Genomic DNA, 18,264 nt, shown 5'->3' with positions numbered 1-18,264 from the left:
TCTCTCGAGCCGTACAGTGACAAATGCACGAGGACGACCAGCTGCATCGTTCGAGGTAGTTCATCTGACGTAGCCCGGCCGTATCAGGTGATGATTACCAGCATGAGAAGAATGATAAGGATGACGATCAAGATACCAATACACCAGCCTGATTTGGTTTCTGTGCACGGAATGCGAGTCTACATCAACGACCGCCTTCATTCTGCGGTGGGATGGCTCATTCCTAACTTACCTTCATTCCGCCGTATGAAGTCGTTCATTGTCCGTTGTACTTTTCTCAATCTGCTATCCGTGTTGTCAACCCGTGTGGAGAGGTCATCCAGCATTCTACAAGGGAGTGAACTTGTGTCAACATAGTGTCATACCATAAGGAGGAAACCGCACGCCATCAACGATAGGAATGGGGAAAGTGAGACTTAAATAACATGGACTCGACTCACTCGCTCTGCACGTGAACTTCCTGTCCAATCAACCCTGCTTGGCTAGCCAGCGTATGTAATGTCCCGGAGATCACACCGAGGGTATCATCCTGTCTCTGAACGAGCATCTGCAGTTGCACGTCGACATCCGAAACAGATTAGACTGTACGATTTCCCTCTCAAGACACTTTCATGACGTCTCCACTCACCTGCTGCTCTTCAGCTTCCCAACGTCTCACTTCGTCCGGGTCTTCTTCTCTGCCCCGTTCCAGGTCTATTGGGTGATCCCTGTATCTTCCGTCTGACCGCATCGCTTCTTTCCCTTTGCCTTTGCCTTTGTTCTTCCCTTTGCTGTATACCATGCCTCGCAGTCCCTAATGCAAAAGCACAAACACCTCAGCTCCATCCTCATTGAGCACCTCATTCGATTCCACGTCTCCATCTCAGTTGTCTCCTCCGCACCTCCTTACGTAGCACCACCGTCGTGGATGAATCACGAAACCAACTCACCTCGACTTCCACCTTGACCCTTTCAACAAACTCTCTTCTCCTCCTGACTTCTCCCGCACCTATCCCCCACTTGTCCCCCATATCCTCCACCACTCTCACGCTCTCTTCTAGATCTTCCAGATCGCCTTCTAGGTTGGAGAGTGTGTTACGGAGTTCATCTTCTGCCTCGAGCAGTTCGGGTGAAGTGGACGAAGTCGAGGTAGATTGCAGTCGAGAGTGGGACGAAAGGAGAGACTGCAGTGTTGAGAGGGAGTTCTCTACTTCTCTACGAGTGACGATTGTACGATGTTTCAGTCATCCAGTCTATTTGGCGGTGGACATGCAGGTGAGAAGAGTCGAGACGCTGAGCAGCATGAAAGGTGGTGTAGGACAATGGGACGATGGGGACGTGCTCAGAAAGAACTCACCTCTTGACATCAATGTATGGATCTCGAGACATCGTGTAAGTGGCCTTTACGCCGAGACGGATGAGCCTGTGTTGGCAGTCTACGATTGATACAGCGAAGTACAAACGACGAAGAACAATGTTCACTGGGTCATCCATCAACAGCTTCACGTCACCACTTGTTGTACAGATTTCAGGGATCCCTTAACAGTGACATCCTTACGCGTGGTCCACATCCTCGACACGATCCGTTCGAAAAGTAAGATGCATTTGACCGTTTGACTTTGGGAAGCTGCATTCTTCAGCTCACAAGGGTGAACCACCCTCTGAGCAGCCCACGATACAAGTACACAAGCAAGACACGCAATTTTGGTGATTCGTGTTGTCGATTCCGACCGATTTGGGACTTCGGAGAACGGTCGAAGATCAGACGACTCTGCCGGTCCAGACTCTTGTTTTCGTTTTTCCTTACTCTCCGTCGTCGATAACGAGATAATCTCGACACCACTTACGTCGTTCACTTCACTTGGCTCCTTCATCATCATCATCCCAGGAATACGAAAGATATACGGACTTCATTCGCTATCATATCGATCCAACTCATCACCACGTCTTTCGTCTACATATTCTATCGGTTCTCGTCCCCGGTGCCCAAGTCCTCAAAAACCCCTCGATACGCTCAGTATGGCAGCCGTCGCGTCGAGTTCTGGCCCGTCTCGACCCAAGTCGCTCACCATAATCGATGATCTGGTCAGTCTGAGTTTCGCAGATGAAGGATCGTCTGCCAAATCCAGACTGAACGCAGTCGAAGGAGGTGCAGGCTCAAGATCAAGGCATGTGGAAGGACAGGAGCACGACGCACAAAGAAGAAGTCCACCAGAAGAGCTGAGCGATCCCCAAGGTGCTTTACTCAAGGTGCGTGTCTATCCCCCTCATGTTTCCGTTCCACTCCTGTTCTAGATTTCCATTCACCACTTGTCTCAACGCAATCAAGTCACGGCGCTAAGAGTACCAGTCCATTCCCGCACCTTCTCAGTTCATCGACCATCTCCTATCGCCCGAACATGCCGAGACAGAACCCCACCTCATGTTGATAGGTTACGAGCTAGAAGCTCTGATCTCCATCTATTCCCCTTCTTCCGTCAAACTCTCGTTCGCATCGCGTCCCCCTTCTTTGATCGGACCATCAACAACAACTTCAACAACACAACATGGCGAGGAACTGTCGACGGTGCCGGAATCAGAATCAATACCACTTTCAGCGGCTTTGGCAAGACGCGGACACGATAGTCAACAATGGACCGATGCAGTTTGGGACTCGTCGATAGGATACACGCCAGGCGAAAGAATACGTTACGAGGTGACTCTGCCTGTATGGGAAGAAGGAGAGATGTTGGAAGGTGTAGATACGAAAGATGTGCCGTATAAACCACCGATGATGAGGATATTGGTCAGTCTACCACCGACATATCCTAATTCGAGTCCACCACAATTACAATTGTTAGGGAGATATTTGGGCAGTTTCGCAATAGATAGCGGATTGTGTGAGTTGACTTTCCGATCCATGGCGAGCTGCCTTCTGGGGTAACGAAGCTGATCAGCGAGACCCATCTGTTGTGTAGTTGGCGCTATAACCCGGACATATATCTCTTCCAACGGTGTACCATTCAACGAAGGCGATGTCTGTGTTTTCGACGGATTGACCCATGTCCAGGGTCTTGCTAGGGAATGGTACATCTCTCATTTGGCTTCGGGTGCGGAAGGCGAGAAGGCTCGAGAAGCAGAGAAGAAACACCGACAGCCCGGCGGCGTGGATGGTCCACGACTCTCAAGAGGGATGTCAACGTTCAATGATCATAATCTCCACGAGTCATCCACCGCCCCTTCTACCTCGTCTTCTGTCTCTATTTCCGAGATAGTTGACCAAGCAGAGAACGATTATACCTTATATGTCCCGAAAAGACCTGAGATCCGCTCAACTTTCTCGTACACTGGTCAACCTTCTTCTCCCCCAGTGTTCAGAGCAGGATCAGAAAACGATAAAGGTCAAGTGGGACTGAAGATCTTTTCGTCGGAACCTATCGTGGATCGAAAATCGACTTTTGTGGGACATGCAGTGAGAGTGACGGACGAGAAGGAGGTGCCGCTAGTCGTTCATGAGTTGTTGAGTGATAGAAAGATCGCAAAAGCGCATCATCCGGCGATATTTGCGTATAGGATAGCGAAGGATGTCGGTGGTGCAGCTGGGGTAATCTACAACACTGGTGAGTGTTTCGCTTCTCATTCACGTCAATCGATCTCCCCTCGTTCATCCTCAATCACCTTCGTCCTCTCCTACACACTTCTCGTTTCGCCTTGTGAGGTAAAGTTCGTGCTGATGTCACCGTGATCAGACTACGATGACGACGGTGAAACTCAAGCTGGAGCGAGACTGAAACATCTCCTCGAGATCCTCGAGGTCGAGAACGTGCTGGTCGTCGTATCAAGATGGTACGGCGGCACTCAACTGGGTCCAGATCGATTCAAACATATCAATCAGGCGGCTAGGGATGCTCTAGATCTAGCTGGGTTGCTGGAGGAGAAGAAGGAGGATGGGAAAGGCAGGAAGGGGAAGAAATGATGTGTGAAACGACATGATTCAAGATTTTGGGACTGGAGGCTTCGGCGGTGGGCCGTGGTTGAAGTGACAGGCTTCTCGATCGAAGAGCATTGTGACCACTCAAAAGGAGCTTCTAAGTAAATCATATAAAACATCCGGCAATTGCAATTCTCACCTACTTACGATCATCATGGAATTGCATTTGTAACAGATCGTAAAATATAATATAGCGTCGTAGGCTCAGCAGTATAACATTTCGATCAAATCTGATCGTCACCGGCCTTCATCTGCTCTTCGTCGCATTAGTGGATCAAGTCAGACCCGATCCCCGTCATACTCCCACAGGTCTGATTCCACATACACTCATCCTCGAACGCGCTCGCTCGCCTGCTCAATCACTTCTTCTTCGCCCTTCCTCTCCCTCTCCAAGCTCCTCTCCAACTCCACCCTCCTCGCTTCGCAGCTTTCCTCCCTCTGGTCCCCATACTCGACCTCTTCGTTACCGTTCTCCCTCTCGTTGACCGGCTTCTCTCCTCCTCTTCTTCGTCCTCTTCATCTGCCTGATCATCGGCCAGGAGAGCCTCGGCCACTGTTCTCTTTTTCGCTTCGCTCCCTCTTCGCCAATGGTTCAGGTAAAATTCTTGCCATTTGGGCTCCATATCGTCAATCATCACCACGGGGAAAAGATCATCTTTCATCTTTCTCTCATCAGAGATCAAGTTCGAAGTGATGAGTTGGAGGTTATTCTCATCCATGAAATTCGTTTCCGGTGGTACTTGTGGACGATTCGTAGCAGCTTTGATGGGACTTTTACTCTTCCTTCGTGAAGACGATCCTGCTCCTGTGACCGATAAGTTGAGGTCGATCTCATCGAAGGGGAAACCGACGTCGAAATCGTCATATTGCGTATCACCTCTTATCTCCTGCTCATCTCCTCTCTGATCTTCCTGCAGCTCAATCGGTAATGGCTCCATACTCATACCGAAATCGAAGTCGATGGACTCGTCTTCTCGATCCATGTTTTTCTCTTTGCCTTTCCCCTTCTCTCTCTTCTTACTTCGGGTCGAGGACAGGGCTTCCTCGTCGTCCGAATCGAGAATCATCTTCTTCCCTTTGCCTTTCCCTTTTACAGGTTTCACGACTCTAGGAGACGTTTGGCCCTGGTCATTCTCTTTATCTGAATCGTCTGAGAGCTCGAAAAGCTTCGGGTTATCTGCGAGCGATTGGAGTTTCTTCTTGGATCCGGATTCAGAAGGTAACGGAGATGGTGACCAAGGTATAGGGGTGGAGTCTCGTTCTGTATTTGGTGTTTGTGGGTATGGTCCGGATGGGAGGTCGGAATGCGTGTGCGTGTGGGAGAAAGCGGGAGTTCGAAGAGAGGATGAGGAAGGACCCGCTAATCGAACGAGGTTCAGTACTGAGCCGTTGTTCAAAGATGGGCAACCCCGTTGTGACATACCGTTGTCATGGACATCTCCGTAGACATCTTCTCGGAGATCCATCGTGTCGCAGACACTCGACGCAAAGTCCTTCTCGGATGATCGAGACATTCGAGGTATTTCGACTTCTCTAACCCACTGAGTGGCACCCATCGTCTCCAATCCTTCAAACTCATCCTCGTCTTCAACTATTTCCGCCGCATCCCTGTCTTTTCCTTCTCTCTCTACGTATGCGATCTGAACTTGCTCGTACTCATCTTGGTCGTTCTGGTCGTTCTCCGCGAAGGCCTCATCGCCACCGTCCATACCAGCTCTCCTTCTCGCCCGAAATCGATCTTCCTTTAACTGAGCCAGAGATTTTTCAGGTGACGACTGTGGAGACTGTTGCGAAGAAGAGAATTCTGGAAAGGTTTGTGCTCTTTGCGGAGGAGGGAGATTCGGGTTACGAAGCGTTGTGAAATAATGTACACCCGACAAGGATCGAGCCGGATTTAAGGAAGTCGACATGATGGCTCGGTCCTCGTTTCATTCGAAGATTTTTAGAAAGCGAGGTGGACCAGCCACCATTCGCTCGATACACAGACCAAAGTTTAGAGGACAACAGCTTCAGGCTACTATATTGTGATCGGAGTCGAGGTAGATGGGAGACGAAGAGGAAAAGATGAGAACATGAATCGTAAGATCCTAGCGTGACGCGCTTGATTTTCACTGGGTGATGTTCGTGTCATTACGTAAAGAAGTGTCCTCCAGGCTGTCCGTGGAGGATGTGACACTCAGCTAGATAAGAAGCAAGGTCGCTGTGACACTACCCATTGAGAGGAATGTGAGCTGCTTAGATACACACAGTGTCGATGTAGAGAGCACTCCGCGGAGGGCCCAAGCGACCTATTGGGTGGAACAACTGGGATAGAATGAGGATGGATCACACTTCGCCGAGTCCCCTTGTGAGATGTCCCTCCCTGTAGGGTCTCGACCTCGTCTACTTCAATGCATTCGACTTCTCTAGCAGCTGATCAGGGGAGTCCAGCTTGTCTGCTTCTTACTCATGTGTTGACGAGGTGACAGCGGTATTTCGTTTCATGATGACACCATCGACAGTGGTCAGCTTAACAGAAGCGCATGTCCATCTGCCCGATTGCGGTCTATCGCCGCAGCATGGGCAGATGTAACTTAAGCCGAGATAGCAGGACGGTGCCAAAGTCGCTGGCTCACCTTTCGGCCGTAATGGATCGAAACGGAACTGAAAGCAGCCGCCAGACTAAAACCGATCATAACCTATTTCAATGACAGGTCTTGTCTCAGTGATACGCCACCAAAGTCAATGATAGTGGACCTTGGTCCTGGACTAGAAGAAGGAGAACCAAAGTGGTCTACAGCGGCGTGATAAGCTGTATAGCCAGAAGCGAGAAAGGCACTCTCCTCACTACTACTATAGTCGCTTACCGCGATTCAGTCACCTTCGGTCCCCCATCCTCACGATCGGTTGCAAGTGCCACTAACCGGACCCGATACCAACAGCGCTATGTACGACTTGACGACCTCGTGCCGGCAGACTCGAATGAGTGATCCATCATGCTCCACCTGGCTGGCGTTGCCGAGCCAGAGAGTCTGGCCCATCACATTATCAACGATCATCGTTTACCTTGACAGAAATCACGTACAAAGCACCTCGAATCGAGTCTACGTGGAGGTACCGCCATCCGCAATTTGCCGAACTACGGATCTTACCGTGTCGTATCCCAAAAATAGGTTTAGCCCCAAAAGTCATGCGGGTTCCTATACTCCGGATTCAAGTGGGTGGATGTGATCGAGAACCGGCGCCTACGTCAATGGCTTGCTTGTCGGACCCTCCACCGTTCCAAACGAGCAGGACTGGCCGGAGTATAGGGTAGAGAGATAGGGAAAGAGAAAAAAACAAGGTTGCTTGCGGATTCCAATACCGCCCTTTTCCCCCCTTGATGTAGGCAGAGGGCGGAGGAGGTTTATCCGATAGAATGGTATGATCGCCGTCAAACACGGAATGTGATGCCATCTCAGCTACACCCGGCGGTCGCGTTCTCAACAGGCAATTGCTGCGGCATGTGGTCTGAGCACACTGGAGGTCCTCAAAACTGTGAACGTGGCTTCGGATCAAGGTGAAGCCAAGATCATGAATCTGGGGTTGATGCGATTTCTCCTCCGAGAAAAGCAAAACAAACCAGCACACAGAGTGATTGTCCGCCGGCCATGATGCCGGACAGCTCTTCTCCAGATGGGCACAACGTCAAGTTCGACTAAGGGTTGTTTTTGTTTCAGAGAGGCGCAAACATAGCGAGGTACAACGGAAATACGAGCAGGGTCTCCCAAAAAAGAAACAAGAGTAAGATCAACAACCGTATGAACATAATGATGATGATTATTTCTTCAAAGGAACAAACTATACGACGCGATTCTCTGCCATGGTGTATCCGAAAACCCCATGCCTCCCTTCTTCACCCTGTCCCGATGTATTTATACATGTATACGAATGTCGAGATACGTCGCGAACGTACGTTATACTACATATAACCCCCAAAATCTCTCAACGTCCCCCCCTTCGGTTTTCTCTCATCCGCAAGCATTCGATTCAATATCATTTTCTCAGCGGCAGCATCATCATCATACCAATTTCAATCATTTCCTGCGCACCTCGCAGATATACCTGCCATTTTGTTACCGTGTTAGTCACCGCCAAGATCGAACTACTGTTGTCATAGCATAGAAGACCGACTGTTACCGTAAAGCCAAAAGAGATACATCATCCATCAAATTCACTATCGTTTTCATCATCATCATTCGCCTCCCTCGTCAAGATTCATCAGCAAAGTCGAATACAAAAAGACGGTACGTATTTCGTTTTTCTCGTACGTAATGCCTCCACCCCCATAATAGACCTCCACCCAACCTGTTGTGGGATCGGGGCCCGTGGGAACAAAAGAAAGGGGAATTTTCGTAGTTCCCAAATAGAAAAAAAGACAAGGAACCAAAGAAGAAGAAAACGATTAGAAACCAAATAGAAAAATGACACGTAAAGGCCCCCCCTTCTAGTTCACCGCCTCACTACTCCAAAACACATCACCCAACACCCTCTTTACACATCGTTCACATCCTTTTTCATCTTCTGTCCTGCTCTTGGCCCCTTCTTGCCTCTGGTCAGACCACATATCAAACTACGGAACCCTGCCCAGTACGCTCAGACAAGAACGACAACTGACCTGTGACTTGCCTTGATCCACTTCCAACGTGTCTTTCTGGACGGTCTCGCACCGGTCTTCGGTCCTATCTACATCTCCCACGGGTAAGTGTTCTGTTCTAGCCTTGAGCGCTCGCCAAGACTATCATCGTTGACGCTCATTTGTCATCACTTCCAGCGGCTACCTCTACTTAATCGACCCTGTTCCCTCCGCCATCCTTCTCTCCATGTCCACTTCTCTCGTGTCCGATCCCCTCTCTTTCGCTTCCTTCCCTTTCATCGACAACGACTCGTCACTGGCTTTCCCTTCGCCTCCACCTTCCGTCATCCATTCAGAAAAGGATCCAATACTGAAACTCGACATCGATTCTGTCGAGTACAGTTCACCACATCCGACGTTTTCCCTGTTAGAGTCGCTTGACGATCCCACCCGATCCGTGGAAGCGTCTCCCGTCACGAGTAGTTGCACTCCGACGTCATTTCATTTGGTCTCTCCAAAGACTGTTATAGCCGACGTCGCATCGACCAATCAGACGTCCTCCTTCCAAGAAGAGCCGGGCGATCCTGATACTGCAGAAGCGTTGAGCAATCACCATCTTCAGCGGTATTTATATTATAGAGGTCTTGCCGCCAAGGCTGAAGCCGACCGAGCCGCCGAATTAGCAAAAGCCCAAACGATTGAGAACGATCAACAGCTCGAATCTTTTTTCGCTCCGTCTGCCAAGTCCGATATCTTCATGTCTGGTGCAGACCACATTGCCTTTTATAAAGACAACACCATCCCTCAGAACTCGGACGAAATGCTTGCCTATCAATCTCAACAATTCAACGCTCCCTCATACTATGGCGTCAGCCAAGCCGGCTCCAACTGGGCTCAGCCTGCACAATCTTTCAACTATCACCCTCATTCGTCTCAGGCTGCGCTGCACAACGCTCAGGCCCAAGCGCATCTGCAAGCTGCGGATGCTGCTCGTTTCCAGGCCCAGCAGCAGCGCTCGATGTCGATGTCGAGCTATTACATGGGAGACAATGCCCGAGCTTCCTTTGATGCTCAACAGGGTTTGAATGTTTTCCCTCGTCAATCGATTTCTACTGGCGTGTCCGTACAGAGTCCTCCCTACCCTTCGACTCCCACATACGCAAGTGTGCCAAATGTGGTCGGCCAACACACGACCAAGTCTGCTACTTCATCCAGTCTCCCTTCATTCGCCATTGTTGGACCGTCTCCTGGCGTCCGACGGGCTCACTCTCATGAGAGTGTGGACGAGAGCGAAGACGAACTTGCCGAGTACTCCCCTAGAGGATACTCGGTCGAGGACGTCAAGCCGATCGTCTCTGGTGTCTCTGTAACCAATGCTCACGGTGGTGGCAGAGGTTATGTACCCGGTCAAACTCCTGACGATCCCAAGAAGAAACACAGGTGTCAGATCTGTGGCAGGGGCTTTGCACGGGCCTTCAACCTGAAAGTGAGTCTCCTATAGAGAGAACAGAACACGGTGCTGATGCTATCTTACAGTCCCACGTGCAGACCCACAACCCTCTTCGACCTAAACCCCATCAATGCCCTCACGCTTCGTGCAAGCGAGGGTTTTCGCGCTTGCACGACCTTGAACGTCACCGACAAGGAATCCACTCTGATGGTCCTCTTGTCGAAGCTAAGCGTCAAGGCGTCGCACCTGCCATTGCCCGTGCGCAAGGCAGGATTCAAAAGCGAGCTGAGACAGGAAGTCTCATCTAGCCGTCCTCATCTCAGGACGGCCCCAAATGAATTAGGGTTGCTTGTCGCGCCCTACCGAGACTATCCCTCGATCACTCCCATTTCTTCTCACCGTGCAATCAAACATCTCTTTCCGACTCAACCCTCCCGCGACTATACCGAGTCTCTCCTTGATATCGACGCATCTTCCATATCCCATCATCCACCAACCTCTTCTTCACCGATCTCACTCGGTCCCACCTAACCTTACACTCATCTTTCTTACTCCGATGGAACAACTCCAAAATGCAGCGCCGCCGCCTTGGCGGCATATGATCAGTCAAGCTGTATCCTGTATTTGTTTCTATCGAAGTGACGAAGTGACGTGCAGGTTCACGGGCGAGTGAAGTGATAGTGATGAGATGGCTTGGTGTGTTTATGGAGGAGGCGTGTGGAACCTACTCTTCGAGTTAGGCATGGACAAGGGGTATATGTCGGCTGTGATAGTCGGCTCCTCTACGAAAGAAAACAAAACATAACATGGACGATCATCGTCTATCATTCACCTATCATTCACCCAAACGCATCGTGCTCTCGATCTCGATTCAAATCTATCGACACTTGACTGTTCTCTTTTCCTTTCACGAATCACCCTCGACTTCAATGACTTAACTTCCTCCCCTCGTTCACTCGTCCACTCACGCACATACACGCATTATTTCCGTTTCTCGAGCAAAACACGATACGACCGCCTCATCCATCCCGCGATCCCTCCTTGTTTCCCGACAGTTATAAGGCTTCAAGGCAAACACCGAACTTTTTCCTTTCGTTTTACCCATTATTTACTACGAAAACGAAATCCACCATAAAAGCGAATTATTCAAATTGTTACTTATATAATACTCGGTGTTTCCCTTTGTTATGTCGAGGAATGAGGTACGGGTGAGCCTAGTGATAGGATCTTTGGACCGTCGGCCGTGGTGTGCGACTCTAGATACTCTTGTAGCAATAGAAGGCGCAGTGTACGTTAGTGACCATTGAAAATCCAGAAAAGCCTGCGTTGGTGATGCATATGTTATCAACGAGAAATAAGGCAACGGTTCGCGCTGTTAGTTGGGGGGCGCACCTATTGGGCCGTTCGACACCAGCGGAAAGCGCATTTGTGGCCCAGTCAAAACTACTCGGTATCCATGCAATGTTATAATTCTAAATATATAGCCAAACAAGTCATACGATTGTCTTGATCACCAGTAGTTTAATCAACTCTCAAAAGAGACCATCTCCATCACTCGACCAATCTATATGGCTTCGTTCGTACAGCTGAGGCTCTAAAACCACAGCAAGACTGATTTCTATCGGCCCAACAATGCCAAAAGCGCTACCACCTCTCCCGATCCCAAACCGTCTCATCTTTCCCTTCTCCTTTCCCTGCCCCATCTGTTGCCCCACCATCCAACCACGGAAGCCATCCCGGGAACTTCTCACCTTCACTCTCACCTCCATCATCCTTCACCCCGCTTTTCAAAGGCGGACACCACTCTAACAGATCGACAATGTCGGGACATGAGACGTGGTAAGGATGGTATCTCATATAAGGATTTCTGACCAATCGTTTGATCGATAAAGGCGGATGACATCCTGATGGAGAGGACAAAAATGGGGAATAACCGTATTTCTGTTCGCCGGCATAATCGGCCGTAGTGTCCCCTTCGTCGTCGATCCCGATATAGGTGAAGTTGGAAGAAGGGAAATTGAGTGCTGCTCGATGGAGGTTTTGAAATCTGTCCAGTGTTCGTCAGCATTGGTCGTCGCGAAATATGCATCTCTTGTGGTCGGATCGAAATAGGTTTAGGCGGATGAGTTCGTTTTAATGCAGAGGGGCAGACAAAGCTCCCGTGACATGGGATGAAGTGCGCGGAGAGCCAACTCACCGCCGTCGCTTCATACCATATCCCACCACTGTGATCTTCTCGGGCCATCTACCTGACACCTCCTTGAATCTAGCCACGGAGAACAATAGATTCTCGTAACTGTCCAACGCGTATTCCTCGGTCGCTGTTCGGAAGTTGAGCGGTAAAGGCACTGACACTTTCGCTCCTGGTTCGTGAGGTTGATGTGGTGTTGGGGGGAACAGGTCGAGAGCTGTTGCGAGATGATGATATGATAATGCCTCGGGAAGCGGGGGAGAAGGTGGAGGACGTGTTGCGCCGCTGAATTTCCCGCCCTGCCGGTGTGAGCTGATCTGGTTTGGGCATAACAGTGGATCATTGACTCACCCCGAGAAAACAAGTAATGATTGTGGATCTTCTCTCAAGACCTCTACTGACTTCTCAATATGCTTGATGTATGTCTTAACACTACCTCCCTTCTGCATCCCCTCCAATACCCAATCATCGTCTTCTCTCGCTCTACTCGCATCGTGTCCCAGCCAGATAGCATGTCCAGGAACCATGATCAGATGGTTCAGCTCCTTATATCGTGCATCTCTCTCGATGGTGGTTTCGATCGATAGTGGAACTCCCGAGTCGATCTGGGATGGAGTGGCAGAATTGTCCCATCCTTCAACCAGCATAACGTCAGAGGAACCCGCTCCGTTCTTGGCCCGCAGTGGTCCAAACCTCAGACTCGGTTTACGATGAGGCAGTGCAGGAGAGGAAAGAATATGGCTGACGTTGAGGACGATGGAGATGGTGAGGAGGAGGAACAATAGTGACACAGCCAGATTGGTGAGTCGGGTTCGGGACCGGAGCGTCTGGAGTAATTGTTGGATTGATGATAATTGATGAGCGTTGGGAAGAGAAGGGAAGTATGTCCGGGATCTACGTGCAGCAGCGGAGGACGGTAAAGGAAGCATGATGAAGGTCAATGCAGTGCGATACAAGATTTCTCTCGTGTGATGGGAAGGGGGAAGGGGGGAGCGGCCCCTTATAGCGCGGTCATGTATATGTTGAGATGTCAAGATGAAATAGAATTAGACATGCTACAAGTAAGCTTGACGCGAGGTCGCGCCGCAACGGACGTTTCAGTGATCTCCACTCCATCCACCCTCTAGGTCCGACCGAGGACCGAGAGTAAGTCATCTATTTTGACATTGACGGGTTATTGCTGACACCTATCCGAATCTGCACCGTACATTGTACATCGACCATGCCCACATGATATATTTCCCGCTCGCTCGTCATGCTCTCCCCTGCACACGTTCCTCTCCCTTCTTCGCCCTCCACCACGACCACTTCCGCCTCTCGTCGGTCCTCCACCTCATCGACTCCATACCACCCTTCTCCACTCTCGTCTCCTCTCACGCATTTCGCATTCGGTGGTAGGCCACGTCTGGATCGTAATCAGACGTCCGCTACGATTCGAAAAGAGGTCTCTGATCCCTTTCGCGAAGGATCGACGATCAGCGTCAATCAACCGGTGGGAAGTATTTCGATAAGTCCAAGTAGTAGAGATGTATGTCTGGCTTCTAGGAAAGGATTGTACATCCTTGATCTGGCGGAACTGAACAACGCTCCGAGGTTCATTCCTCAAGGCGGGACATGGCAAATAGCTGAGTGAGTATCATCGAACCTGCTTCCACCGCTTGCAACGAACACACTATAGCTGATCGATCGTTTTTGGGAATTAGCGTGCAATGGTCTCCACATCCTGCAACATCCAATCTTATCCTCTCCACTTCTTCCCAAAAGCTCCTAGTGTGGGACTTGGCAGCCCAACGATCTCTGTTCAGATCCATTGACGCTCACGCTCGTGCAATCACCGATATCAATTGGCATGCCTTGAATCCGAATCTCATGGCTACGGTCGCTATGGACGCAGGGATCAGAGGGTGGGATTTGAGATGTTGGGACAAACCGTTCATGAGACTTTGTGCTTGGGGTGCGGCAGGAACACAAGTGAAATGGAATAGGAGACACGATCATATTGTCGCTACCTCTCATGGCAAGGTAGTACATATATGGGATGATAGAGTAAGTCATTTTCGTTGCCCTCTGAGAGGCGCACAACATTGGGGTCAAGCTGATCGCCGTCGACGTGCAGAAAGGCTCTGTACCAGTAACTAGTATCAAGGCGCATGATGCGAAGATCTATGGCATTGATTGGGATCGCAAGGATAGACATAAACTTGTTACGTGCTCATTAGGTGAGCTATCCGCTCTGAAGAAGGCGTCTTCAGCTGATACCCGTGTCGTAGACAAAACGATCAAATACTGGACAGTACCCGAGCTTGGATCCTCGAGTGCCACATCCCATTCCGACTTTCACTCTTCTCTTCGTGCTCCTGATACGCCCACAGCTGTGATTTCCACAAGCTATCCCGTTTGGCGCGCCAGGAACCTTCCCTTTGGTCAAGGTGTCTTGTCCTTACCTCAGCGAGGCGAGAAAGCTCTTGAAATGTTTGGTATGGACGACAACACACCAGTGGAGAGGTTTGAAGGACACGAAAACGTCGTCAAGGATTTCGTGTGGAGAACGAGAGGCGGTGAGGATCCCAGCTTCGACGATAGGGAGTTCCAACTTGTCACCTGGTCGAAAGATCGTACATTGCGAATATGGCCAATAGGTAAAGAAGCGACAGAAGCAGTCGGATTTCAGTATGGCAAACCAATCGATGTTCTTGTCTCTAGACGAGGAGCGCCCAACATCACGTACACGAAAGATCCCTCGAATACAGATCATGACGCGCCTCGACTACCACCTCCAGTTGTTCAACCTAGCAATCTCACTCGACAGAAGCTATCGACTAAGCCTGAAACGGGGATGACGCGAGGCGGGAATAGAGTGAGGGGAATCGAGCAACTGGAGTGGTTGACCAAGGTCGTCAAGAATGCACCATCACCCGATAGCAGCTCGGTACCGAGTCGAATGACCTCTGTCAGCAGGACGAGTAGTAGACCCAGCAGCGTGGAAGGAAGAATGGACTGGATCAGTCTGAAAGACGAGGTGGTTCTGTTGAGCAAGATGTTCCCGAGACCAAGGATCAACTTCGAAAAGGTATGTCTGATTCCTCCCGTCCCTATATGGATACATCTGAGCTAATGTGCTTGCCCGCATGTAGATCGATCTTGCTCACCATAAGCTTACCATGTCAATGCAAGGTCCCTGGGCGAACGGTGATCGAATGGCATTCATGCGAATTCATTGGTCATTTCCTGCGAATTACCCTTATGGCAATGATATTCCTACATTCGAACTCGAGCGCAATCCAACGGTCTCTCCGATCACCCGACAGATGATCGTCACGAATATCAAGGAGATGCGCGCCCACAATAAACAATGTCTTGTTGCTACTACGGGCTACTTGTTGGGCTCTCATGAGAGATTGGGAAGAAGAAGAATAGATGAAGAAAGCGATTCTGAGAGCGAAAAAGGTGTGGAGACCACTAGGCTAGGAAACGTGCCCATGTTGATCAGGACATGCGGAGCGACCTTTGGACCCAACGGTAAGCGAGTTAGATATGCGTTTTATCGCGCTCATCACTCATGCGTTGTTTGACAGGCCAACTCGTTTGTTTCTTCCCAAAACAAGTGGTTCTCCCTCGAGTCCGCAACATCTCCAGATCACCCTCAATCACCCGTGATAGTCACCCTTCGCCGATGCTGAAAGCCATCTCTGCTCTTGCAAGATTGCAGAATCCTCACAAGCGCAGTACAGTGCGATACAAACCTCGTATACGAAAACTGGATCAACAACCCATCTTAGCGCCGCACGTCCAAGCAGGTTCGACTATGACAATTCATGACGCATCACACTTCTTTGGGCAGCCTAGCGCTGCTCTCGCCAAAGTATATTCCATGTCACTGGAAAGCAACATCTACCATGCAGTCGAAGCGAAGAGACTGGACCATGCAGAAGCTTGGTCGACGCTGAAAGGTGTCCTGGCAGATCCTCCACCTGCGTATTCTGCCCTACCGCCCGTTCATGGGAAAGCTGAAGACCAAAGAAGAGAACGTGCTGTATGGGAGAAGTCGATGGCGAGGAAGAAGCGGGTGCTCGATCAGTTGTGAGTCAAAATTTCGTCTTTCTCAAGCGTTCAAACAATGTTGATGTGTTTGTTTGCATACGCAGATATACTGTTCTGATTGCCGCTCGAGACGTTCAAATGCTCGCTCTAGTGTCCTGCATTCTCCTCGACCATGTACGAACCGCTCCAGTTCCACCTCAGCCCGAATCGCTCATCAACAGAAGTCCTGAACAAGACTACTTCACCCTTCCTCGTGTCGTCCCTGCTCACATCACGCCCACCCGTCATCGAGCCAGTAGCTCGATACCCCTCAGTCCTGGTAATTCAAGCTACTATCGTACTTCTGGTTGGTCACAGATTCTGAACCCGTCGGGAATCTCGCTTCGGGGTGCTTTGACACCGAAAGATCGATCGTCATTCAACGATTTGCCTTTTTCCAAAACCCCGTTAGGTATGAGTTACGAAGATGGTTCGCCAACAGGTCTGGCTATTCCTCCGTCAGCGAAAAAGCTGGACAGTCCCAAAATCAAAGAACGGCCGAGATTCCCTACAGCTGCTTCGGCTTCCCCTCCGCCACCTCTAGTAACGCCTTTGAAAAGCTCGGGAACTGACAGATCTCTGGGTAGTAGCAGTGGCCCGCGCTCACATCAAGTATCATTTGGATCAGCATCACCTTTGGGAGCAGGAAGAGCATTGCAAAGGACGGGCACAGCTCACACCATGGGTACTGCTTCTGGATCCAATGCAGGCAGCGCCATCAACACGCCGGGGGCTCCGGGTACGCAGACTCCAAATGCAGTCGCTGCCGGTTTGGTGGCGGCAAGGAGAAGAGCAAGAACATGTCAGATCAAGCTGGATTTTCCGCGTGACGAATCGTGAGCCCGAAAATGCATGTGAGCTTAGTGAAGCTAACATAGCACGTAGACCCACGCCATCTCTTCTGCCGGATGGGGTCAGACCGACTTGCGAGGCTTGGAAGCTTGCTTATGCGGATTTCCTTCTCCGAGCGGGTTTGCTTGGTGTGCGAGCGAATTTGATGACATATGAATTCGTGCCGAACTCGAAGAGTGCAGCGACCAAGGCAGCAAGCGGCGAGGCGAAGATTGACGCGAGAGATGGAGCGAGACTGGAAGGATTGCAAAGTGTCGCTCATGGTGAGTCGGGTGTGTTTCAAGCAATCGGCCGACTCAGGGTGCTAACTTGACCTTGGCTTCACCAGTGTGCGTAGCATGTGCTAGTCAGTTGCAGGGTAGCTGTCCGAGTTGTAATCAAGGCCCGAAACGTCCAATGTGTTCTTTCTGTCGTCTACCTATCAAGGGTGAGTTTCAAGTCTTTACTATAAAACCCCGGGTGAACTTGGGTGCTCATTGTTGTCGTCTGCACCACCTAGGACTCTCAATGGGTTGTGCTACATGTACTCACAAACTCCATGCTAAATGCTTTCAGTCATATTTCCTGTCGCCCATCACCACCCCTCTAACATGCCCTGCATGTCCTTGCTCCTGTCTTGCGCACAAGGGCATTTCGACTCCATATTTCGCGTTCAATCTCAGCCCAAAGCAGTCTCCCAGCGTGACTCGTGGTTTTGCGCGAGGTAGTATCACGCCTGTGGCTTTGCCGCCGGAAGAAGGGAGTGGAGTGAAAGGGAGAGTCACATATGCCAGTTTAGCGAAATTAGGGGCGATCAAAGAGAATCTGGGAAGCAGTGCAGGAGTAGGAGCGTTAGGTCTGAATCCTGACGGTGGGGATGATGGACAGAACGGAGCAGGATCTAGCGGTGTGACTCTCCCAGCGGACCGGGAGAGAGAGAGGGAGAGGGAACGCACGCAAAGTAGGGATGGGCGAGGCTCAGAAGGGTTATTGTCTAGAGCTCGACGGGGTGGGGAAGGGTTATTGCACTGGAAAGGAACGGTACATAATCATCTAGGCTAGGTTCCTGTCAATATGCAGAGACGAAGAAACGAAATCAACATATGAGGATTCAGAGTCGTCACTGTAATAGTAGGTGGTGTCGACAGCTGGACGATGCGTAGAATGAT

General features: G+C 50.3%; 6 protein-coding genes across 6 annotated transcripts; 3 read left to right on the top strand and 3 right to left on the bottom strand.

The window, feature by feature from the left end:
- Positions 1-83: 83 nt before the first annotated feature.
- On the bottom strand, positions 84-1,368 carry IAR55_005858 (uncharacterized protein; the record flags this gene model as incomplete). The annotated part of the gene is made up of 6 exons (XM_066948947.1): positions 84-160; positions 233-327; positions 441-547; positions 629-793; positions 930-1,194; positions 1,337-1,368. 6 exons carry the CDS (start codon positions 1,366-1,368, stop codon positions 84-86), a joined length of 741 nt encoding a protein of 246 aa, XP_066800720.1.
- A 630-nt stretch (positions 1,369-1,998) lies between these two features.
- On the top strand, positions 1,999-3,934 carry IAR55_005857 (uncharacterized protein; the record flags this gene model as incomplete). The annotated part of the gene is made up of 4 exons (XM_066948946.1): positions 1,999-2,229; positions 2,351-2,858; positions 2,937-3,578; positions 3,708-3,934. 4 exons carry the CDS (start codon positions 1,999-2,001, stop codon positions 3,932-3,934), a joined length of 1,608 nt encoding a protein of 535 aa, XP_066800719.1.
- A 374-nt stretch (positions 3,935-4,308) lies between these two features.
- On the bottom strand, positions 4,309-5,859 carry IAR55_005856 (uncharacterized protein; the record flags this gene model as incomplete). The annotated part of the gene is made up of 1 exon (XM_066948945.1): positions 4,309-5,859. The coding sequence occupies one exon, from the start codon at positions 5,857-5,859 to the stop codon at positions 4,309-4,311; it is 1,551 nt and encodes a 516-aa protein (XP_066800718.1).
- Positions 5,860-8,790: 2,931 nt separating this feature from the next.
- On the top strand, positions 8,791-10,301 carry IAR55_005855 (uncharacterized protein; the record flags this gene model as incomplete). Its single annotated transcript, XM_066948944.1, has 2 exons — positions 8,791-10,029; positions 10,080-10,301. 2 exons carry the CDS (start codon positions 8,791-8,793, stop codon positions 10,299-10,301), a joined length of 1,461 nt encoding a protein of 486 aa, XP_066800717.1.
- Positions 10,302-11,637: 1,336 nt separating this feature from the next.
- IAR55_005854 (uncharacterized protein) lies at positions 11,638-13,113 on the bottom strand (the record flags this gene model as incomplete). Its single annotated transcript, XM_066948943.1, has 3 exons — positions 11,638-12,040; positions 12,191-12,469; positions 12,536-13,113. 3 exons carry the CDS (start codon positions 13,111-13,113, stop codon positions 11,638-11,640), a joined length of 1,260 nt encoding a protein of 419 aa, XP_066800716.1.
- Positions 13,114-13,439: 326 nt separating this feature from the next.
- IAR55_005853 (uncharacterized protein) lies at positions 13,440-18,157 on the top strand (the record flags this gene model as incomplete). Its single annotated transcript, XM_066948942.1, has 10 exons — positions 13,440-13,813; positions 13,888-14,230; positions 14,301-14,403; positions 14,455-15,254; positions 15,319-15,703; positions 15,760-16,264; positions 16,330-17,100; positions 17,150-17,379; positions 17,445-17,543; positions 17,616-18,157. The coding sequence occupies 10 exons, from the start codon at positions 13,440-13,442 to the stop codon at positions 18,155-18,157; spliced, it is 4,152 nt and encodes a 1,383-aa protein (XP_066800715.1).
- Positions 18,158-18,264: the final 107 nt, after the last annotated feature.

Source organism: Kwoniella newhampshirensis, chromosome 12, assembly GCF_039105145.1.
Source record: "Kwoniella newhampshirensis strain CBS 13917 chromosome 12, whole genome shotgun sequence".
Classification (NCBI taxonomy): Eukaryota; Fungi; Basidiomycota; class Tremellomycetes; order Tremellales; family Cryptococcaceae; genus Kwoniella; species Kwoniella newhampshirensis.
This window is presented reverse-complemented; position numbering and strand designations above follow the sequence as displayed.